Source organism: Harmonia axyridis, chromosome X (assembly GCF_914767665.1).
Source record: "Harmonia axyridis chromosome X, icHarAxyr1.1, whole genome shotgun sequence".
Taxonomy (NCBI): Eukaryota; Metazoa; Arthropoda; class Insecta; order Coleoptera; family Coccinellidae; genus Harmonia; species Harmonia axyridis.
In genome coordinates, this window is record NC_059508.1 from 10,595,955 (window position 1) to 10,621,887 (window position 25,933).

Sequence of the window (25,933 nt, forward strand, 5' to 3'; positions counted from 1 at the left end):
GGACTAGAAAATATTGTCTTTATGGTTCCTATGATACCAGTGTCGTACATCTTTTCAATACCTGCAGCGTTTGAGGCATAACTTATCCGTTCTACTGCAAAATGACCCCGTTCAATTATTTAGATAGAAGATGTATATGGCAGAGACCACTGAGTATCTATACTGATGACTCCATCAGTAGTACCAAATTGAAACATCGCCATCCTCTGAGAAAGGGCGCACCATGAAAATTAGCTGAGTACGCCTCGCTATAAAGCAGATGACTATCGGAGTTGATCCATATGGATTTGATAATGACTTAATATGACTTTATTATTCAAGTGAACTTAATTCCGAAAAAATTGACGTGTGAAATGAAAAAAAAATCTCAATTGGCACTGTACATTTTTATCGAACAATTATATTTCACTTGCGTGGAAAACACTCTTAGCTTCAGTGTTCACACAATCGAATACACGAGATATCGGGTCTAAAATCTGAACTCATATCATAAAAAAGTCATGCGAGAAATAGATTATTTATTTAAAACACTGATGAATTATTTCAATTTGATTGGGTACATATTATGTGTATTCATGGCAGCTAATGGCCTACCCAGAGTTGACCGTTCGAATTTTCGTAGCATTTATTCACAAAAATATTCACCCCTAGCTGAACCAGAACGGTAATCAATAAACTTGATTAGGGCCTTACTATAAATTCAACGTTTATTGCCTGCTCGAAATGCTGAGAAGCACGGCCAGTGAAAAAGTGTAACCTGCTGGACGTATACGTTCTAAGTTCAACCGCTAGTCATGCAACGAGGGGTGTTAGTATTCTTGCAGAGGGGGTTGACAATCTTCATGGTTTTTATTACTTGTTTGAGTTGGTTCTACTGGAAATAAAATTCCTTTGTTTTCGAAGGATATTTCGCAACCATAAATTTCATGCTGATCCTTTAAAAAGATGTGTCGGATCCCATGTTCGACTTTGTGTTCGATGGATTTTTTTTATCGTTTCATCTTGCCAATTTTTTTTTTGTTCCAATCGAAGTCAGTTGGAGAAACCTTGAACTATTTGATTCGACTTTAAGGGGGTATGTCAATATTTTATGTTTTTTTATATGGCGCTTTCTCAGTATTTCGGCAATGATTTTTCTGAGACGTACATATGATGAAAATGACGTCGAGTCAGAAGCTCGTTCATGTTTGTAGATATTGATATAATTTTCTGAGGAAATTGTCCATGATATGTTGTCTTAGGAAAATTCAATGAAAACATGATGATATTTGATGTTTCTCTTAATCTCAAGTGAGTAGAGGAAAACAAAGAACCAATTATGAATTCACAATATATGGAATTATAGAATGACAATATTCTTGCTTAGTATCAGAAACTGACGAGAATTCGCAAACAGTTTGGCTCCAGTTAAATATGACGAGTAAGCAATATCAGTGAACAATTGGCTAATCGAATTCGAGAACAATGTGAAGGTTATTCTGATTCTGCATTTCAACTTTGGGGAAAAACCTAGAAGCCAGAAAATGGATAGGTTTATATAATATTTCCAAGCAGCATCAGAAGGTACTTTTTGAAATATCAATGAAAAAATAACTTGCATTCTTCCACAAAAGTTCCGAATACTTTTTAAAACATATATATTGATTCTTATTGCGAAAATTTCAGAAAATATTCAATAGTAGTGTCATATATTAAAACGGTGTTAACTGCCAGTTTTAGATTCAATTAATTAAACAAGTCTATTTTAAGAGAAATCAATGGATGTTTCTTGCATTCTAAAGATACTTGCCAAATAGCCACTACGGTTGAAGACCACATCATTTTCATAACATTTTTCATGACCAATTCGCTTATTTTCAGCTGAATGTACTCAATAACTTCACGGATTCCACTCTAAAGATCTTGAATCAATTGTGCAGCATTGGGATAGACCTTCTTTTCAACGTGGCCCCGAGGAAAAAGTCTGAAGGTATTAAATCACAAGACCTTGATGACCAATTGTGAGCATTTCTTCGATCCTGGAAACTTTTCTTGTAAAATTGCGAATATTTCTTTTGCTTGTGTGGTACATAGCACCGTCATTTTGAAAATAAACGTCGTACACATCAATAACCTTCAATAACGGCCATAAAAACATCAATTATAGCTAGGTAGCGCAATCCAGCTCCATTTTCGAATAGGTAAGGTTCAATCACACCACCAATCCAAGAATCGCTCCAAAGAGTAACACGTTGAGAATGGAGAGGCTTTTCAACAATCATCCTTGGATTTTCCGAGACCCAAATGCGATAATTCTGGTGAAAATGGGACTTGAGACTGAAGATGATTTTGCGATGAAAATCAGGATCTTTTCAAGGGAACAATCGGCGAAGATACGACGTTAGTGGTGATTTTTGTAATAACGGTTGACCTTCTCAATATATTACCCTATGTATCTCATAAACTGCTCAAAGAAATGCTAATACTGTTTGACATTTTTAAAGGGTACTCGAACTGAGAGTAATGACAAAAAATCGGAAAATTCCACCGACGACTTTTTGATTACAGAACGAATTATGAACTGAACGATTTTCATTTTGATTAATCTTTGACTCATACGTATCTAACAATAATATTCTAATCAGTCTTAAATTATTAATGGGTATGCAATGTTTGTCGAGCCAAATTGTTTCATTCAAGATGTTTTCTGAAATAATGTTATTTTGAAGAAATGCCATTTTCCAAATTGGACACCCTGTATCTCGAAAACTAATCATAGGATTGAGTTGGACATATGGACTTACTTGTTCAGGAGAACATATTCTACAAACGACGAAAAATTCAGAAGAATTAACCAGTGAAATTTTACCATTTGACTACTGCCTGGTCCTTCGAAAACGGATAGTTCAGTTTTGTGTCACCACTGTCACAAAGGTCTAGCGCTATGCCAAAGCTCTGAACTAATTCGTTAAATACTTATTTACCGAAACAAGCCGGAAACGTAACTCTTTCCCTCAATTTGATTTTCTCCAAGCCATCTCGGACCCGTAGCATGAGAAATTTTATTTTCCGATTGGACCTGATCGCGCTAGATTCAGATGGAATTAATCGTGATTTATCGAGCAGATCCGGCACGGCTGGAAATTCTAGTAGATAATTCGAAAGAGAGGGAAGGAATGAGCCGGAAAATATTTATTGTAGGGACACCTTCGCGTATCTAGACAGTCCGTCAGGTAGAAGTCCGTAGTAAGATGGATGTAGTATCGCGACTCAGTAACCATTAGTAGCCCGGAATATCCGTGCGCGAAAGACCAGTGCATTGCGCGCCACCGCTCACCTCGTGGCTCGCAGAGCACACGACGTTTCGCAATCCTGCTGATCGGGCGCGACATATCCTATTTCCACGGCACCGCTTGCGATATGTTCGGCTAACGAGAACCGGATGGTATGTGCGGTGTTGGGGCCTTTCTTGGACTTTTGGCCCTTCTGGGTGCTGCGACCAGAGTTCGTTCGAGCGAGTTCCCGGAACGGGAGTGCTGCGATTTACCACCACCTGGTTCGCCGACGACACCATCCCCGACGGTTCCACCAGGTCCCGTTGGTACGTCACTACGTCCAGGTATGCGGTTATGTAGAACTGCTCCTGTTCAATCTCAAGCTATTATTAAATTAAATGAAGAAAGTTCGGGCTTGTTTAAATACATATTCATCTAATTTTGCTAAGTCCAGGTGCGCTGATATGTTTAGGGGCTTCCCCGCGCTAGAAAAATTGTGAAATTTCTCAAGTTGTATGATGAGAATTCCTTCGAATTCATGTAGAACAATATGAGAAGAGTGCGCGCTGATTTACATTAATATATTTTTTGTCCTAAGCTTCAAAGTGATATTTTACAAGTTTCGGCTTGATCGTATCTCTAATTCTGGAGATTTTAGAAAAATAAAAGTTCCTATGTTGATATAAAGTGTATATTGCTAACTCGTGAATTCTTTCAGTGTTATTTAGCTTCAAACATCCTCTGGAAATATCGAGTTTTTAGATTCATTTTCCTATCCCCTGAATCTGAGAACTTTCTGGTCTGTCTTAGTTTTCGAAACATGTGCTTAAAAACTTTTCTTCTTAACAATCACAATAAACCACAATTACTCAATAAACCTGCAAAGTGAGTGCTGCGATCTACCGCCACCTGGTTCACCGTCGACGCCATCCCCGACGGTTCCACCAGGTACGTCAGTACGTCCAGGTATGCGGTATGCTCCTGTTCAATCTCAAATTATTATCAAATTAAATGAAGAAAGTTCGGGCTTCTTTAAAATCGTATTCATGTAAATTTCTCCGTTGCTAAGTCCAGGTGCGCTGTTATGTTTAGGGGCTTCCCCGCGCTAGAAAAATTTTAGAATTCCTTATGTTTTCTCAAGTTGTAGGATGACAATTCCTTCGAATTCATGTAGAACAATATGATAAAAGTGCGCGCTGATTCAAATTCATACATTTTATTATGTATCAAGCTTCAAAGTGATATTCCACATATTTCTGGAGATTTTGGAAGAATAAAATTTCCTACGTTAATATTCAGTGTATTTCGCTAACTCACGAATTCCTCCTGTGTAACTCAGCTTCAAACCTGCTCTGCAAATATCGAGTTTCTAGATTTATTTATCCATCGCCTAAACCTGAATGCAAAACTTTCTGGTATGTCTTAATTTTCGGAACATGTGCTCATAAACTTTTCTCTTTTAACAATCACAATATCAATAATCGCCATCCCCGACGGTTCCACCAGGTCTCGTTGGTACGTCAGTACGTCCAGGTACGCGGTTATGAAGAACTGCTCCTGTTCAATCTTAAAATATTATTAAATTAGATGAAGAAAGTTCGGGATTGTTTAAATTCGTATTCATGTAATTCTTTCACGTTGGTACGTTCAGGTGCGCTGTTATGATTAGGGGCTTCCCCGCGCTAGAAAAATTGTAAAATTTCTTATGTTTTCTCAAGTTTCATGATGAATATTCCTTCGAATTCATGTAGAATAATATGAGAAAAGCGCGCTGATTGAAATTCAAACATTTTATCATGTATTAAGCTTCAAAGTAATATTTTGCATATTTCTAGAGATTTTGGAAGAATAAAAGTTCCTACGTTGATATTGAGTGTATTTTGCTATCTCCTTCTGTGTAATTCAGCTTCAAACCTGCTCTGAAAATATCGAGTTTCTAGATTTATTTACCCATCCCATGAATCTGACTGCAAAACCTACTGGTTTGTCTTAGTTTTCGGAACATGTGCTCATAAACTTTCCTTCTTAACAATCACAATAAACCACAATTACTCAATAAAAATGCAAAGTGACATGCCATGAAATCATAAAATTACGTGATGCTTCAATATAATGTAATCACTTTTGTGGGAACATTTTCTTGAGGAAATGAGAGAGAATTAAATAATTATTGCAGCTTTTTGCTATCAATTCGCGACACCTCACAAAAATTCTATCCTTTGTGTACCTTGTTTCTTCATATTTTTCATTCCTCTCTGAAAATCACCGAAAAAAATATTATGAAAAGTTGATTATTTTTTTCCGTGTGAAAGATGCATACCCTAATTTTCGGATAATTCACTTAACTGATACACTTCATTTATTCACTCATCTTCCATTGATGGTTACATCCGAAACACTCGAATTTATTCTCAGGTAGAAATAATAAAGAATAAATCAAATTGGATATTTTGGCATAATGATAATCCGATAGTAAATAATTTAATTGCTATCAAAAATTAATCTTATTAATTAATTAATTATTAATTAATAGTACCTATAAACAAAGGTAAAATAAATATATTTCATATATCCATGAAATTTTCAAATGAAATTCCTGAGAAAATAATATATAATATTATTGATATAACAACAATATTCGAACTTCAGTAGATCAATAAAATAATTAAGATAAAATATAGTACAATTTAGAAGAAAACTAATAAATTTTGCACACCATAACAAACCACCACATCGTCCAGATATGGTCCCTGGCGTCTTCATTTCGTTGATGTAGTTTCCACAATACATTCCATCACAATTTTTTCATCGATCTCAATCCTGTTCTTCTCCTTCTGTTCAAGGTTGAAAAATTTGACGAGAGTGGCAGTTTCAATTAAGGAACAGATACCTTGGACGTCATCTCATATATATCAGAAACTGCGCCAATACCATAATTTTCTATTGATATCGTCGATCGCCAATTGCTCCATATTCCTTCAATAAGTCTCCTTTTCACTCTAGCCCCAAATGCAATTTTGAAGTTTCAAACCAATACCAATCGTACTTATTCATTTATTTTAAACTCCACTGTTTGCCTGGAAGAACTTGATAGAAATTTCCGAATATGGATATGTATTCGAGATAATAAAACCTCTTCCTGCTTTTTCAGACAATAGACAGAGACTTTGGAATTTGATTTTTTTCGCTATTGGTGGACAAAATTGGAGATCATGGAAAATCTTCATTTCATAGGTTTTCTTCGAAGAAGAGCTAATTTTTGTTAATTTACTATTTCAAGCCTATTAAGTTATTGTCAGATAAGGAAAGGTATCAATATTTTTCTGAACTCTGCTCAGTCTGCATGACTCTTCAAACTCTTTCGTAATTCATTTCGATGGAATAACAGTAGTTGAGTATTGAGTTGTTAAAAAAATACCTCTACAATCTCGAAACTTTGTATGAACTTATGTTATCATTTGAAATATTTTCTGATGAAGAAATTTGTGCTTTATTCGAGCTCAATTCATGAGATACTTGATTTCATTTCAATAAATGTCACACCATATGATTTATTAATTTATTGAAAGATTTATTTCATATAGGTCTAATGTATTTTGTATTATATCTGAATGAGGAAGAATGAGTGATGACACTACGATACGTCCAATATTCTCTGTGCACATGATATGTGATGTCTATCACCTGTAACAAATGTAAAATAAGACATGTTCATATATTTTTCAGTATTACTTACTCAAAGCTCTGCGCGATACTTTGTTCTAGAATTCAAAGAACCACTCAGAATATTTTCAAAGGGAAGCAACTAGCGTTTACAGAAATCAAGTGGATCTATCTGGAAGTTTGTCCCTGAAAAGTGAGATATGAATTCAAATATCGAAAAGATTTTAGTTTCGAAAGTAGTAGAGAGGATGGTTTGTTCAGGTTGAAATAAATAGCTGGCCTTCTTGTATACAAACCAACTCATAATTGAATTTAACTCATAATTTTTTTGTTCATCAGAATCATAGGATACTGAATTATGCACTACCATTAAATGCTGAGACACGTCAGTTTTCTGAAAATATCATTTGAATAATTTCATTTTCTAATATTCTTTCAGTTTCACCTGAGCACTAGCTTATTTGATCGTTGAAAATGTCGAAATGCAATATTCCTATGTATTATTAGAATTAACATACATTTCACATTGTAAATATAATCGTAAAAACAAGAAACCTAATAAACCCTCATTTCAAATTCGATCTTAATAGCTCAAAAACAGAAAGATCTAAGACGAAAAAACTGAAGAATCTTGATACTGAATTTTGAATTACCCTGTATATACTTCGCTGTTCGAATGCTTTGAAGGATTTTTGAAAGTTTGTCTTGGCATATAAAGGCTATTGAAAGGTTGATGCAAATTAAGCGGCTGCCAATAAGCTCTCTTGAATTAGATGCCTTTGCTGCACGAAGTTTATGATGTTTCTTCAAAGGAAATCTTCACTGATGAGTTAGCTTTCCTCTTCTCAGTGAAGATGATAAACAATGTTGACTCTCATCCAGTTAGTAATATTCTCGAATTATGACAATTTTGCATATCAGTTCTACTCGGAGATTTCAATAATTCACATCAACAGCAGAGCTATTCAAAACTGTGTTATAATCACTAATTTTCAGTAGTAGAGATTTGTATTTTGGTCGACTGTCATAAATCAAAATTTAGGATCCGATGTTAATTTGTTTTCATTTTGAATTTCTGCAAAATTGATTTCATATTAATAAGCCTCCGGAATACCTGAATTATATAACAATTGAAACCGTCATTCGTAATGACGTAAATGATTTTTAATCGGGAAGCTTCGATATTAATAGGACAATTGAAAAGTCCCCGGTCTACCTTAGTTAAACACATTTTTTTTGCAAAATTCGATTTTATAATTCAACATATATAGTTGCCTTCGACGACGATACTGCGATTATAGCGATCTTCCAACTTTTCGATACCATTTTTGTAGTAAGATTTGCCTTTCATTTCAAAATAGGCCACAGTTTCGGTGATTACTTCTTCATTGGCGCTAAATTTCTTTCCAGCGAGCATTCTTTTGAGACCTGAGAACAGGAAAAAGTCGCTAGGGGCCAGATCTGGCGAATACGGTGGATGCAGAAGCAATTCGAAGCCCAATTCATGCAATTTTGTCATTTTTTTCATTGATTTGTGACATGGCGCGTCGTCTTGATGAAGCACTAATTTTTTTTCTTCAAATTGGGTCGTTTTTTAACGATTTCATCCTTTAAACGATTCAGTAAGGCTATCTGATAATCGCTGTTGATGGTCTGGCCCTTTTGGAGGTAATCAATGAATATTATACCTTGCGCATCCCATAATACTGATGCCATAACCTTGCCAGCTGACTGTTGTGTTTTTCTTCGCTTTGAATTCGATAAATCGTGTGCAGTCCACTCAGCTGACTGTCGATTGGACTTCGGAGTGAAATGATGGAAACATGTTTCATCCATTGTCATATATCGACGCAAAAATTCAGGTTTATTGCACTTAAACAGCATCAAACTCTTGCCAGAATCATTAACACTTTGTTGCTTTTGATCGATTGTGAGCTCGCGCGGTACCCATTTTGCACACAGCTTTCTCATGTACAAATATTCGTGAATGATATGATGTACACGTTCAGATGATATCTTCACCATGTCTGCTATCTCGATCAACTTCACTTTATGGTCATTCAAAATTATTTTGTGAAATTTTTTGATTTTTTCGTCGATGACAGCCTCTTTTGGGCATCCGCTGCGTTTGCCGTCTTCAGTGCTCGTTTCACCACGTTCAAACTCAGCATACCAATCAATGATTGTTGATATTCCTGGTGCAGCCATGGAAATTTTTAATAAAGCCAAGATTTTGCTTCCCTTCAAAAAGCAATATTTTATCAGCACACGGAATTTTTTTTTCCATCTTATTTCAAATGAGTAGCTACACTCACAACGCAATATCTCACAAACTAATAATAGGATTGCTGTCAAATTTCGACACGTATCGTTTGAAGTTTGGTACTAACTAAAAATCATATGGATTTAATACTACTACCGCCATCTGTGCATCAGATTCAGAATATATTCACTGTAAATTAATCAAAATATTTAATTTGTAACGTACACAAAACTCCGATCTATAACGTTATCATTAAAAACAACAATATTCTTCAGAATGTCCAATAGCCTACATAGAAGAATCATAACGATATGAATTCTAAATATATCACCCTGTATTTATATCAGAACGGAGCCAAAAAACTCTCATAACCTTATACACTGATAGAGTAGTCCATCCTCATATTGACCTTTAATTTTATTTCAGAATGTCGCTTCAGGCTTCTTGTAAACATACAATTTCTGTATATAAAGAGGGGCTCCTTCACAGTAAAGCCTTTGATATTCTCGAATTAAATGTAGTCTGTTTGACCTCAACATTCAACACCAGAATATTTTTCGACGCTGTTTATGTAGATCCCAAAATAATATTATACCCAAATGAAACTAATACTATTTTCTACATGAAAGCTTTCACTTGAGGGAACAAAGGTAGATTTCCTGATGGATGGAAAATTGATGCTGCGGGTGTATTATAATTTTCCAGATGGTTCGCAAGTTTATAACGTAGTTAAGTAATTTGGTTCAACATTAATTGAAGTCGTTACACACAATGAAGTATATATTTACCAAATTATTTTTGTGGTTTTGACGTACAATAAAGAAACGCTCCAAAAGATCCACACTGGTGATAAGGTAACAAGCAATCAAGAAAAGGTTCATTTTGACAGCGTGATAAATCCCTGTAATGAATGGTAAGGCCACCTTATTTGCTTTCATCTGACCACTCATGTGGGTCCAATTAGATAACTTCCAATTCTTCCCTATAGTTTCATTAAACCTATTTTCGAGTTAAAAGAACTCCATTGATTTCCGATCACTTATAAAAATATATTCGAATGCAGGATGCTATATCTTTCTAGTTTTCCTGAACTTCATGTTGAAAAGTTTGCAAACATCGTTGGAAAGTTGGTTCTGTTATGACAAGCATAAACATACAATATGCTGAATTATAAAATTTAAGAGGTTTCATTTCAAGAATGATGTCGAGTGTTTACGTATATTGAATATTATCTAAAAAGCTGTCGAATATACTATTGGAAAGTCTTTAAATTACAAGTTACTTTTCGAAATAATATATGAAGTAACATCTGGTATCTAGTTGAACTCCTTGGAAAGGAACTTGAATATATATCCATAAGGTACTTCATCGTTTTAAGAATTTACTTATTTCTCTTTTGCTTGAAATAAGTAATAATTTTATTAGTGTTTCGTTCTACAACTGATGGAAATTCTTGGCTGGGCTCTATTTGGCATTTTTGCTGTGAAGAATCTACTGCGATAAATGTTGAATGGTCATGTGATATTCAGCAGACCTTGCGCTCTTCCTGACTGACAGTTAGGAGGGTTGAACCCCAGCTTCAGCACATTTTGCCTAAGAGTGGATATAATTGACTCGCTTAATATTAATAAGTTGTCAGTCATTGTGTGGAGAAATATCGATAAATCTCATTTCGATACATCTTTTTCCATCTGATGGCAAAATTGATAGCAGATATTCTCAGGTCTGATGCTCTTGGTTTACGAACTTCAAGTGTTTCTGAAATATTCGTGATTAGCGGTAATTTATGTATGGAATTTTTTGTATCTTCTAATTAGGTAATTGCTTCCCCCATTTTCGGGTTCCTTCTGAGCATTGAAACAGTCTTTGCTCAAATGGCTAGTTGATCTATTATGATTTCAAACGGAGGAATATTTGTATAATAACAATTTTTCCGAATTTTGATATGTCCACCTTGGTTGAAATTGAGCTGAACTTCACGCATATGATGGCACTGCTCATGTCATTCCATTTTTTTCTCGTTAGGATCAAGCTTCGAAGGATTCGTGTCAAGATTTCTGAGCATGAAGGTAGACTTATAGACCTGATGGTCTATTGTGCCCCCATCAGAGCAATTCTCACCATCACGTGATCTACCGTTCCCCTTCCAGTTTTACAGTTCTGATGAACTCCATTCTGGAATGGTTTCAAGGAGGTTAATTCCGTACTTCTACAAATTTCTTGTCAAAAGCAAATTTTGCGTTGGCTAGTGATGGCGATGCATTCCATCACCAGGTGATCCGGAAATTCTTCCTCCTCCCTCTCATGAGGTGCTCTCTGAGGCGACAATGCCCTGTAAGGAATACAGTGAGGAGGATCAATTTTGGAATGATCCAACGCATGAAGATTCCGCCAGAGTGTTGCTCTTTTGGTATTTTCCTTCTTCTGAAACTCTTTTTCAATATGTGAATACATTTCCGAGGAGTAATTTCCTGAATACCTGTCATTTTCACCTGTCTCTTTGATGAAACTCGAATAACTCGATATCTAATCAAAATATAATGAACTCGAAGTTTACATCTTCTCAGTGAAAAGCCTGAGAGGATCGAAAACAAACGCTTTTCAGAGAAGAATTGGAACATCGATAAACTGAGTGGAAAATAGTTTGCAGCTGTTATTGGGCCACAGTTACCGCAGAGATGATTAAACAAAAGCCTATTGTATAACCTTCATCTTTGTTTACCGAAGAAGGCACTCCCTAACGGAATTCATAATCGGAAAACAGTTCGAATTTCATCAGGCTCTTTATGTAAGAGCAACAATTTTTTCGGGTACTGTATTCCATCATCATTCGAAGAATATTCAAAATCCAGTTGGGAAAATGGACGCCCGAGGTAAGAATTTATTACCAAGAGGATGAAAGTCGTAAAAATTTGCGTTTGTTTGTTGGATTTCTCTTTGTCTTGTTTTGTGTCATGGAAATCCTTAGGAGTGACGGTGGCAAGAGTTTTGAATTTCTCTGAGCGTCAGCTCCGCTGAAAAAGAAATGTATCTTCCATTTGAAAATGATATATACCTCACGGTATGGAATTGATCCTCAAGCAATGACATTCACGGTGCACAATGTAGGAATTATCGAAATATATGCGTCATTCGCATCACTCAGAATTCAGGCCGGCGTATACCCATCTGACATAAAAAGTTCTATGGTGTTTTCTTCTCAATAACAGTAAAATGCGATATTGAAAGAATGTAGGGTTCATATTATGTTAGTTTGATGTATGTAGCGGTGAGTGGCAGTCGAAATAAATAGATCTTAGATGTCATACAATAAGCTTAAGTATTTGTTAACATAACGTCATCGAAATATTAGTCGATTTGTGTCTACATCATCAAGTTATTCTCGATTAAACATGTCAGCTTACGAGCCTCATTCTCATCATTTGCGGGATGTTTTAATTTTCTGCTCTAATATGAAGAAATTTGCGGCTGAGGCTCATCGAATGCTTTCAAATACCTATGGTGAGGCCGCTATTAGTGGAAGAACGTACCGAGATTGGTTTTAACGCTTCAAGAACGGTGATATTGACGTCGAAGACCAGTATGGTTGTGGAAGAGAGAAGGTTTTCGAAGATGCAGAATTGGAGACTCGTGTCAAACGCAATAAGAATTGGCAGGGTCATTGGGAGTAACGCAACAAGCCAATTCAAAAGGCCTGAAAGTCATAGGAATGATTAAGAAACAAGAAAATTATCATTTTTATTTGAACCTCCAATTTAGGAACACACTGGATAATGACTTACAATTCGAGGCAAAATCTCAACTTTCCAATAATCTTCTTCAATTGTCTTCGGTTCTTTTATGTGATCAACTTAAACGGTGTCAAGTAGCTTCGAACTTTTACTCATTACCTATATTCAAAACGTCAACTCTGTCAGTTCTGAAGTAATGGAAAGAATGTGTATTTTTTTTAGATTTTCTTCTTGAATTTTCTCTGATTCTGTTGACGCAATGGGCATGAAGCGCAAGCAGCTTAAAATCGTTTTTTACATCTGGATGCAATAATTCATTTCGATTGGATTTGAATTATTCAATTCATCAGGAAATTAAAATCTAGGACTTAACCGCGGTATTCGAGATCTGAATCTGGCATCATAAATTGTTTAGGTCCTTTCGTTCTTGTTCACAGAATCGAATTAGTACAGATTCATTTTGGGTATCTTTTAAGAACACTGAATTTTGTAATACTAGAGTAGGACTATAAAATATAATATAATCAAAGACCGTGTAGTAGTTAAATAATTTCTAATGAAAACATAGAATTTCCAGTGTGAATTCTGTAATTTCACTTCGTTGTCTTGAGTTATTCCAATTCTGCGATCGTTCAGAATCGTATTAAATTCGGTTTCGAATGAAATTCGACTCACCTAGATCTTTTCCCGTCGATTTATATTGCAGATAACAAGCGATTCTGTCATGAATATCTTCATGGTTTCGAATGGGTCAAAGAACATTTTTCAACCCTCAATTAACTATGCAAAGAGGCAAGGCGTTCGGGAAAACTCATAGTCTTCAGTTGGGATGGAATTTTTCTCATTTCTTGACAAAATCGCCGGAGTCTAGAGACAGTAAGGGAAAAGAATTATCCTCAGCATGTGCCATGAATTGGCATTCCAATTGAACACTTAAGTCGAAAGAGACAGCCAGTGAACGGCACACCCAGGAAATGTCTCCAATTGATTTTTATCGAGATACAATTTTCGATTTATTTATATCTTTCGGCTACGCCACGAGAAATCAGTAGAACTATCAGAAATACTACGCTACGTCTGTACAAACCGAATTACGCATTACTTCCTTCTACTTTATTTTCGATTTTTCAATTGAATTTATTTATTCATTTATTTATTGAATCATTAATTCATTTATTCGCTCATTCATTCATTTCTTAATTATTCATTTATTCATTTATTCATTCATTTATTGTTTATTCATTCATTCATTTATTCATTTATTTATTGATCTATTCATTTATTTATTCATTCATTCATTTATTTATTCATTCATTACACAATTCAAAAGCCTGAGCCAATTACAGAATGGGAAAAAAATTACAAGAAAAGAAACCTTTTTAAACTAAATACATTCCATGTGAAAAATATAAAACAAAAGGAATCGAATCCAAGTGCGAGGCATGAAATGATTATTTTTGTACTTCCGGAATCAGAACAGAACAGTGACACTTTTGGATTTCATTTGATCGTTTTTTGCTTGGTTGATACACTGAAAGGTTTAGGAAAATATTTAGTTTATTACACATGGTATTTCATTACGAAACGGAAATACTCAAAAGGCAAATAGACTACACACAGAGGATTTAATGAATATTTTCCTGGGGAATCATAAGCAAACCTCTTTGTATATCAAATGACACAAAATTTCGAAGGTATAAAAACTCTTTGGAATTGAATTAAGGTGTGACCAAAGGATCAACAAACTTATCAACTGCAAGAAGTGTTTATTTTAATGTAAGATAATGTAAGGAGGAATGTTGAGCGAAAGCTATTCTGAATTATTCAGAATTGAGCGCTAGACAATTCGAATATCTCATTCACTGACGAACTTGACCATTTAATACTATACACTCATAACTTTTAAAAAGTTTTTTGCACCGATATGCCAAATAGAAATTTCTTAGCATATGCATAAATTAAATCTCAAGAACTTCAAAATTACATAGCCGTACAACTCTGCTTCCGCAGTTTTTTCTGAAATTCGAGGCTTCATTGTGAAAAACTGGTTATACCTTCAAAGTAATCGATCCAATTTTTCACTTCTTCATAAGACCGGTAAGCCAGGCCTTGTGCCATTGATCGAAAGAAGTAATAGTCCGAGAGAGCAACGTCTGGAGCATACGGCAGGTGGGGTAGAACTTCTTATTTCAACGTTTCCAAGTATGTCTTGACCACTGTCGCAACATGGGGTCGAGCATTGTCATGCTGTAAAATCACTTTATCATGTCTATCGTTGTATTGCGGCCGTTTGTCTTTCAATGCTCGGCTCAAACGCATTAATTGCGTTCGAAAACGATCGCCTGTGATTATCAGTCGGTTTTAACAACTATAATACACTACGCCGAGCTGATCCCACCAAATACTGAGCATGACCTTGGAACCGTGAACATTCGGTTTGGCCGTCGACGTGGAATCATGGCCGGAATATCCCCATGATTTTCTGCGCTTGGGACTATCGTATGGAACCCATTTTTTGTCTCCAGTCAAAATGCGATGCAGAAATTTCATCCGTCTTTACCTTGCAAGCAGCTGTTCACGAGCAAACAAACGCCGCTCAACATCTCTCGGCTTCAACTCGTACGGCACCCAATTTCCTTGTTTCTGGCGTTTTGAAATGGCTTGTTTCGTCACTTCCTAAGATTCTGCCAATTTTTGTTGAGTTGGACACGAGTCTTGATCAAGTAATGCCTTCAATTCTGCATCTTCGGAAACTTTCTCTCTTTCACCACCATGCTGGTCTTCGACTTCAAAATCACCGTTCTTGAAGCTTTGAAACCACTCTCGACATGTTCTTTCACTAAAAACAGCCTCACCATAGGTATTTAACAGCTTTCGATGAGTCTCAGTCACAAATTTCTCCATATTAAAGCAGAAAATTGAAACATCCCGCGAATGACTAGAGTTGGGCTCGTAAGCTGACATGTTTAACCGAAAATAACTTTATGATACAGACACAAATCGACTACTATTTCGATGGCGTTATGTTTACAAATACCTAAGCTTATTGTATGACATCTACGATCTAATTATTTCGACTGCCACTGACCACTACAGCCATACAGCCATCTATTGCAAAACGACGGAAGCAAAGTTGTGTTTAAGATTCTTGAGAGGGTTTCCACAACTCTTAACGAGATCGAATCTGAAGGCACAATATCCGAAAATCTCGGTGTTCTCCGAAAATATTCGGTCGGACTCTTTCATGTAGACCACCCTGTATATTCAGACAGATATAAGTGCACTCGAATTCCTTTTCGGACAGTTGAACTAACCTATAATAAGTCCGCAACGAATAATCGTAACTTGTCAAGTCATCCATGCTAGCCCTTTCTTGCTTAGACGGTACGGTGGAAGGGCTTCGAAAAAAAAATAATTTTATGGAAAAAGAATTCGGACCAGAGTTCTCCATCGAAAACTGAACAGGCGACTTGGAAGTTTTTCAACCGAGAGAAATCTGATATTGTATTGCTATGGAAATTACCGTCTGTGCATTTTCACAACCAGGGCTCAATAAAAACCGCAAACTTTTGCCACAATGTCCACAATATGTTCCTTTGCGAACTTATTTCTCTAGCTGACTGCCGTTGTCCTCTTGGACTCATTCGACCGTATATATCCAACTTCTTCGTCTCCATTTGAATTTCTCATCGATAGGCGCAATCCCAAGTTCAACAGTCTTATTATTCGAAGGCAGTCTTCCAGGATTTATTGTATTATGAGTCCCAGAAGAAATTTCACTGAGTATCTTTCCAGCTCTCAGAAATGTCGCAAAATTTCGTTGTGTCATGACAAATGTTCCACCTACTCTTGATGTATGAAGTGTTCCTATACCTAAGCTTTTGTTTCAGAAGCTTCGGATAGCTTTACGTATTCATGTAATTTTTTTCTGGAAAGTTCGCACGAAATTTCCAACTGCTATTTCAATAACTCCTAATAACCTGCAAAATGCTATTACAGGAAAATATAGAATTACGTATTAGTTTCAACACTTTGACATTCATATATTTTATCGGAGAAATTTCCCGAAAGGTATCAAAAAATAAATGCATTCTTGGAAGGTTCAATTTGGATCATTCCTTTCAATAACAAGCGTTTGGAATCCATCACTAAAATTTTATAAAAGTTACGTTTTGAAAAATTCATCCAGAGCTTTTCTCGAATACTTCATAAGCTTTTTGTGAAATATTTTTTTGGTACAATAATTAATTTCTATACTGAATTGATCCTCCAAATCTATTTATTCACGAAATGAGTTACCTGAAAGACTATCAGAAATACTCTTTCAAAAAAGAAACTCAATTATCTTAAGTTGCTTTTTTAGACGCTGGATACAGAACTTTCTCAATTTTTTCATTAATTGGGGGACCTTAATTATTTTGTAAGAGCTTCATTATCTTTGAAATTTTCAAGTCTTAGGTATTCAAGAAATTTTTTGGCCTCTACTACATTTTTTTGATCTATAATTTCAACAATCATCTGAGATACTAGTTAACTTGCTGAAATATAAAATGAAATTCAGACTAGGGATGGATCAAGCCAAGTAGCTTGACATTTTAACCAACTACTCGACTTGAAAATCTAGCTCGTGAAAATTTAAATACTTGAGCTTCACTTGGCTTGATTTTAGATAATTATTGCTTGACTTGATATCGAGCTACTTGATATTACTTGAGCTTGATATGCACGCGTCACACGGCATATATTTCTGCAATTTCGTGCGCACTTAGACTAAATAAGGGGATTCCTCGAGCGCTGAGAGACTGAAGCATTCGCCATTAGTAGTTTTCTCACATTCATATGAAATCTGTTGTAGTTTCAGAAATATCTTTGCAAACTTGGCCAATATGGCCAAGGATTTTCATCAATGCCAGCATCTTCAGCTCCTGTTGAAAGGCAATTTTCCAGAGCTGCTCTTACAGTTACAAAAACCTGCAATAGGTTAGACGATAAATATAAGATGAAATTCCTCATGTGTCTTAGATCCTGGATGGAGAATTATGAAATCAAACAAAGCCTGTAGGTTTCCCAATATTAAGAAACTTTATTTTTTTATTATTTTTTATTTTGTGATTCTATTTATGTTTTTATTTCAAAAAAGTTGATATTTTCGGTTCTTTGATACAATAAGTTTAATAAATAAGAGTGTTTTGCGCAAGTTTCTCTCTCATTTCATTTTTTTTATTGATGTGTCACTACACAATAAAACTGCTGAAAATCAAGCAGCTTGATATGATTCAAGTACCTACTTGATGAATAAATACTTGTCTTGACTTGAGATTGGAAAAATACTACTTGACTTGAGCTTGACTTGAAATCATCACCCTTAAACATGTTTTCTCGAAAGAAAATCTGTCGTTTTCATTTGTACTTCTGATTCAGGAACACCCTGTATACTTGGAAGAAACTGAGGAACTTTTTCTAATAATCATTATTAAACTTAATATTGATCTTATTATTGTTGAAAATATCCATATACTTGATGTGTACACGAAGCATACGCAGCAAAAGTATTATTTCTTTCATTTTATCAGAGGCTCTAATCAATTGCAATCTCCATGTGTAATTAAATCAAGAATCAATATCCAAACCATTAAATTCCCATTCTGCCGTATATCAGAATGATAAGAATAGAATTATAAATGTAGGCTAATAAATTGAACCGCTTTATAACGTAGGTATCATTCTTGCCATATATAATTTGGTTTCTGAAGAGTTCAGGTTGCTATTACATATCGATTTATCATGAATTAGAGGCTTTACTGGTCGAATAATTAACAATTATCTCAACCCCCAGGAACTGTGATATATAAGGTCGGACATTATGAGATCGAAAGTTTCGAAATTGAATGAAATCGTTGAGGATGACTGCTAGAATCGAATGAAACTGTGGGGAATCGAACTAGAAAATTCCAGAGGGTTCGGATTTCCTTCTACTATGTGCCGTGCATATGGAAAAAACGTTCATTTGTTTCAATAACGTTCCTAAAACTCTGAATCACTTGTATCTATTTGAACCCTAAGGAATCCAATATAGTTTCATGGTGTTTGTGTTCTGTTGAAAAATTTCCAATAAAAAATTTCAAACGTTCAGACAGAATTGATTACTGTTGTAATACCAATGGTCAATCTCAAGTCTTGTTCAAGAAGAATGAGTTTGAAGTAACTGTGGGAATACACAAATCAAAATTGATATAGGTCAACACAAATGAGTGGTGTTAATTTTCAGTTAATGAAAAAGTTCAATGTGAAAAGCACCGCCAGATATGATTGATTTATAAGTGGGTCATGATAAAATACGAAATACTCTTCTCTTGCTCATTTAAAACTGTTTATAACCACAGGTTATGGGCCCAGTACTCAAAGAGAGAATAAATGAATGAATAACATAATAAAACAAAGTAATTTCCACTTACTTCTGAATGTTTGCGACAATTGTTTCGCCAACATTGTGGAATCATCAGGTTATTAGGTCAATTGAAAAGTCCCTGGTCTGATGCACAGATGGCGGTGCTAGTATTAAATCCATTAGATTTTTAGTTAGTATCGACCTTCAAACGAGACGTGTCAATATATGACAGCATTCCGACCATTAGTTTGTGAGATATTGCGTTGTGAGTGTAGCTACTTTTGTTATTTGAAAAAAGATGGAAAAAAGAAATTCAGTGTGCTGATAAAATATTGCTTTTTGAAGGTAAAAAATACAGTTCAAGTAAAATCTTGGCTTGATGAAGAGTTTACGGGGTCTGCACCAGGAAAATCAACCATCTTTGATTGTTATGCTAAGATTAAACGTGGTGAAATGAACACCGAAGACGGCGAACGCAGTGGACGCGAAAAAAGAGGATGTCACCGTCAAGAGAATAAAAAAAATTTAGGAAATAATTATAAATGACCGTAACATAAAGTTGATCGAGATAGCAGACATTGTGAAAATGTCATCTGAATGTGTAAATCAAATCATTCACGAATATTTGTACATAAGAAAGTTGTGTGGAAAATGGGTACCGCGCGAGCTCACAATCGATCAAAAGCAACAACGTGTTAATGATTCTGAGCAGTGTTTGAAGCTGTTTAAGTGCATCTATCGCATACTGGCTTGCGCCTCAGCGATTAATGTTTATACTGATTTTTCAGAATAAACTATTATTATTATTATTATTATTATTATTAATAAACCTGATTTTTTGCATCGATATGCGATAATGGATGAAACATAGCTCCATCATTTCACTCCAGAGTGCAATCGATAGTCAGCTGAGTGAACTGCACACGATGAACCGAATCCTAAGCGAGGAAAAACACAACAGTCAGCTGACGAGGTTATGGCATCAGTATTCTGGGATGCGCAAGATATAATATTCATTGATTACCTCCAAAAGTGCCAGACCATCAACAGCGATTATTATAACCGTTATGGGAACGTTTTAAGAATGAAATCGTTAAAAAAAACGGCCTCATTTGAACAAAAAAAGGTGCTGTTTCATCAAGACAATGCACCTTGTCACAAATTAATGAAAACAATGGCAAAATGGCATAAATAGGGCTTCGAATTGCTTCTGCATCCACCGTATCCGACAGATCTGGCCCCAGTGAATTTTTCCTGTTCTCAGACCTCAAAAGAATGCTCGCTGGAAAGAAATTTAGGGCCTATGAAGAAGTAACGCCGACACTGAGGCCTATTTTGAAGCAAAAGACAAATCGTACTACAAAAATAGTATCGAAAAGTTGGAAGATCGCTCGGAGGCAACTATGTTGAATAAAAAAATCGAATTTTGCCAAAAAAAATGTGTTTTACTATGGTAAACCGGGGACTTTTCAATTGGCCTGTTACATTTTGACTGATGAAAGGTTGAAATTTCCTTCAAAATAAGGTAATCAGTTTTGTTTGGGTCCACTTATACAGAGTTTTCTTGCAGTAGAACGGAAACAGTAAGAATTGATTAATATTATTTTCCCCTTACACCAACAAGATATGGCAGGTATAATAGGTTCAAATGTTTATTTTGGCTATATCGAGTAATAGGTAAATATATACACAGGCGCTCCAGTAGTCTAGAGCTATTTGGGATTATTTACAATGTACACCTCCAACTATGTAGGTAATTTGTAGTAATCAAGATTTTACAGGCTACATCTACCAATTTCGTTGGATAAATTGCAGTAACCATCGACCTTCCATAAAAGGTCATAACTAAGTTGTCGAAGTTTATTATTGGGTTATTGTTTAATTATGCAATTCATGATCGATATTTCCATAATTTGTGGAGGTGGACTCAGCTTCTACCTTCAGTAAATTATGGAATTATCTTTCGGAATTATGAACTTGGGTTCATGATTCTCATCCAAAGAAAAAGCATAAGACACTTAAATTACTTTTAACTTGACTCTAACTTGACACTAGCGATATTTCTAATTTTTAGAAGTTTATAATGAGTCCTTGATTCATTTCATTATCCAGAAAATGAAAATGAAACAATTATTCGAAAATCGATATAGGTTAACGTTCTTCATAATATTTGCATCAGTTTCTTTTGAAATACTAACTGACAAAGAAACTGCAACACCCAGAGGGAGCTGTTCATATAACTTTTTTTTTGGTAAGGCATAAATAGTGCAACTAGGAGTAAATGATTTGGAACCGTACGACAAGAAATTCAACTACTGTTATCAGATATTGTCAAGCGTGGTTTGATAATGCCTTAAATCGAAGAAGAGTAGGCACTGGACGTCGAAGGGGCACAAATGAAGTTCAAGATCGACGTCTAAGACTTATGGTCATTAGAGATCGATTTGCGACAACTCCATCTTTGGCTGATGCGTGGTTAGGAGAACAAGGGCATCCTGTAACTGTCCGAACGGTTTACCGCCGGATTAGGTCCTTTGGACGCAACATTATCGACCCCATCTTGGGTTACCTCTGACGGTTGAGCATCGCCAGCAACGATTAAAGTGGTGCAGAGAACGTCAACACTTGAATGTGGAATGGAATCAGGCCTTTTTTTCTGATGAATCTAGAACTAGATTCTCTTTGGGTCGGGGAGAACGACATGAACCTCAGTTTGATGTTGAGCGTCATGTACACCGAACAGTAGGCGTTATGGTATGGGGTGCTATTGCACATGCAAGTAGGTCACCTTTAGTATTTATTCGAGGTAACATGACAGCGCTGCGTTTCCTTCAAGAAATAGTGGAGCCATATGTTCTCCCTTACCTTAAACGGCTCGAGAATCCAATATTCAAGCAAGATAATGCCCGACCTCATGTTGCCAGAGTTTAAACTTTTTCGATGCGACCCCTGTGAATATTTTGCCATGGCCGCCTAGATTCCCCGATATTTCGCCCATAGACGACGCTCCCACGGACTTTGGCCTCTTGAGACATGAAGTACAGGTAGCCTGGGAAAGTATTCCTCAAGAAGAAATCGACCAAATTATTGCCTCAATTCCGAGACGTGTTGGGGAGTGTATAGAAAATCGCGGTGGACAAACACATTAGTAACAAATTTATTAAAAAAAATTGTGAATCCTTCGTTTTTTTCTCCAAATTTCAATCATTTACTCCTTGCTATACTAATCTATGTTTTCCAAAAAAAAATTTTTTTAAACAGCTCCTTCTGGGTGTTGATGTTTCTTTGTCAGAGAGTGTAATCTCGACATTATTTTATCAAAACTTTGATGAATTTAACGTCTGAACTTTAAAAACAAATTATTCAATAAACTTCTTTCGAACAAATTCCACGTCCAAATTCGTGAAGAGCATTCCAAGTGCCCCTTTCGTTGAAAGCATCCATAGATTTATTAGTCAATAGTGTTTACTGGTTCACGTACAGAAAATGGCCCACCAAGTTGTCTGGAATGTATTCATACGATATATTATTCATTCAAATTACTTCCACAGAAAATAATGGTCTATTGGATGGTAACGTTCCCCTTTTTCAGTGTAACTATCTGCTCAAAGCAATCCACAGAAAACAACATTTTAATACAGCGGAACTTATCGTGAACACTTCATCCATGATGATCTGAAAGTTTAATTTGATCTCTCCTTTTTGTCTGTTCGTTTCTTCTCAATAACGAACATAAAGATCGTCATCATTGTAGCTAGTAAGCCGCACTGAACTTTATGAAGTTATACATAAAAGGTATCCTTGAGATCATCAGACCAATAGAAAATTCAGAAATCATTCATTTAATATAAATCGAATTCTACCTATGCCAACCACCTTCAAGAAACCTTAGAAGTACTAGAACAAAACCGACATCATAAAAAAAAATTGCCCAACGATCAGATAGATTCGAACAGATTGCCATTGCTCACTTTTTCCTGTAAATTTATGAAATTTCCAGTTAGTTAGTTACCATACTCACCAGACAAAGTCAAAATGTAATTTGATGAGACAATTGTTGATTGAACAATAAATATATTAACTGACAAAGAGACTGCAACACCCAGAAGGAGCTGTTCGAATTTTATTATTTTTTCATGTTTGGTGCGACATAGATAGTAAAGCAGTAAGTGAATAATTGACAATTGGAGAAAAAAACGAAGGGTTTAAAATATTTTCAAATAAATTTGTTAATGATGTATTTGACCACCGCGATTATATGTACACTCCCAAGCACGTCCCGCCATTGATGCAATAAGATGGTGTATTTCTTCTTGAGGGATACTATCCCAAGCTACCTCTACTTTTTGACTCAGAGGAGCCAAAGTCCGTGAAGGCTGGGGTTAATTTCCAAGCCTTCTTCCCATGATGTCCCAAACACACTCTATGGGCGAAAGATCGGGGGATCTGTGCGGCCTAGCCAAAAGATTCACATGCGTCGCTTCGAAAAAGTTTGAACTAACTCTGGCAGCATGAGGTCGGGCATTATCTTGCTTAAATATTGGATTCTCGAGCCGGTTAAGGTAAGGGAGAATATATGGCTCCATTATTTCTTGAAGGAAACGCAGCGCTGTTATGTTACCTCGTATAAAGACTAAAGGTGACCTACTTGCATGTGCGATAGTACCCCATACCATAACGCCTACTGTCTGGTGTACATGACGCTCAACATCAAACTGAGGTTCACGTCTTTCTCCCCGACGTCGTCTAACCCTTATCGGCCATCATGTGCACTCAAGGAGAATCGAGATTAATCAGAAAAGTCGACCGGATGCCATTTCACATTCCAATGTTGACGTTCTCTGCACCACTGTAATTGTTGCCGGATATGCTCAACTGCCAGAGGTAACACAAAATGGGGTCGATAATGCTGCAGTCCAAAAGACATTATCCGGCGGTAAACCGTGCGGACAGTTACAGGATGGCCTTGTTCTCCTAACCACACATCAGCCAAAAATCAAGATGTCGCAAATCGGTCTCTAATGACCATAAGTCTTAGACGTCAATCTTGAACATCATTTGGGCCCGTTCGACGTCCAGTGCCTACTCTTCTTTGATTTAGGGCATTATCAAACCACGCTTGACGACATCGATTAACGGTGGTTGAATATCTGTTCTTATACAGTTAGCGATTACTCGAAATGACAACCTCACCTCCCGTAGACCAATGATTCGACCTCTTTCAAATTCACCTGGCTGGAGATAAATTCCGCGTACACGTGCTCTAGGCATTTTAACAACAACTAAACATCGACTTTGGATCTCCTCGAAAAGCTGGTTTGTTGTAAAATTTAAGGAACTTGCAAAAAACGACTACAATATTTAAGTAACAAAAATTGTTCACATGAAAAAACCTTCACGATTTTTTTTCCAAATTCAATCAATTACTCCTTGCTTCTCTGGGTTTCGCAGTTTCTTCGTCAGTTATATAAGCTGAAATAAAATGTTTCACTTGAACCAAAATCACAGGAATTAATTCAGATAAGTTTATCTCAGGAAATAGTTGAATAGGATATGTGGAATATAATGGTTATATATTACATAAAGAAAAATTGTTCGCTCAATATGATTTTTTTCCGAATTATGCACAGAAAATGAAGAAAAAAAATCCATCGCACTCCTGAATCGATATAATTCAGTGGTTACTCTTTCATGTTGCCTGGCTTCGTTTCGATTGTCAAAATGGTAAAGCACATTCGTATTATCCCATTATACAGTGGAAACTGCATGATCGATCGAAGCATTCGGTAATATTCTGGATAAACGTTCGTAATCGAGCTCTAAACCCGCAACCAAAAATATGCAAAAATGAATGCAGTTGAAAATGAAAGAAACCGGGATAGGTAGTCGTGGAAGAAGTCGAATATTCGGGAAGAGAGAAAATATGCGTTTGTTAATTATGCATCTTGACCTTTTTTTTTTTTCAATTTTCTTTCATTATGAAATAGAAGCCAGGGCTTATTATCACTACTCATTTTAATGAGGCGGGAACTTGGTGAAAGGACATGTTGAGTAGATTAAAGCGGAAAGCATTCAGTGTTTTTTGTCCGTCGGTTTTTCATTTTGCTTAAGGTAAATTAAATATTCTAATAATTGCGAGATATGCCGTCCTTGAAAAAAATATTCTCTACGGCCAATCCCTAGGTGTACTTTATTTCAGGTAATAGTTCATAGCTTGAGGTGCATGAAATCGTAGGAATTCAATTTGATATCTTACGGAAATAAACATATAACTAACCTGAAAATCATTCATAGTTATTTTAGTGCAATAGGCGCATTCGCCAATTTGTTATTAACTGTTATATCACTCGAAAACAACAATTCTCGGTGAATAGTTCAGAAAACTTAGAATTTTCGTGATGAAGTTAAGCATCATATCAGAAAATTTGTCTTGAAATAGCTGAAAATCATTTACAAATATCTTATACTCCAAATATCGCATAAGTCAATTTCTTATCATTTTCATTTTCCCAATGGTAAATATTTTCTGTGGCTAAACTTCAGGTAATTTATATTTGAGCAATCATTTCAAAGTGCGAATTAGAGGAAATAGCATATATAAATATGTAGGTATATTCGTCCTGAACATATTTTA

General features: G+C 35.8%; 1 protein-coding gene across 5 annotated transcripts in view; it reads left to right on the plus strand.

The window, feature by feature from the left end:
• The window catches only part of LOC123685686, a 290,795-nt gene that overhangs the window by 105,605 nt on the left and 159,257 nt on the right, over window positions 1-25,933 (plus strand). For 3 of the 5 annotated variants that reach the window (XM_045625491.1, XM_045625494.1, XM_045625495.1), the window contains exon 1: window positions 3,273-3,598. The exons of 1 other annotated variant lie outside the window; for it this stretch is intronic. In XM_045625491.1, the coding sequence (XP_045481447.1) occupies window positions 3,427-3,598 (172 nt within the window). In that variant the 5' untranslated portion in view covers window positions 3,273-3,426. Of the gene's footprint in view, window positions 1-3,200; window positions 3,599-25,933 lie in introns of those variants that run through there. One more of the 5 variants, XM_045625492.1, reaches the window with a different exon arrangement.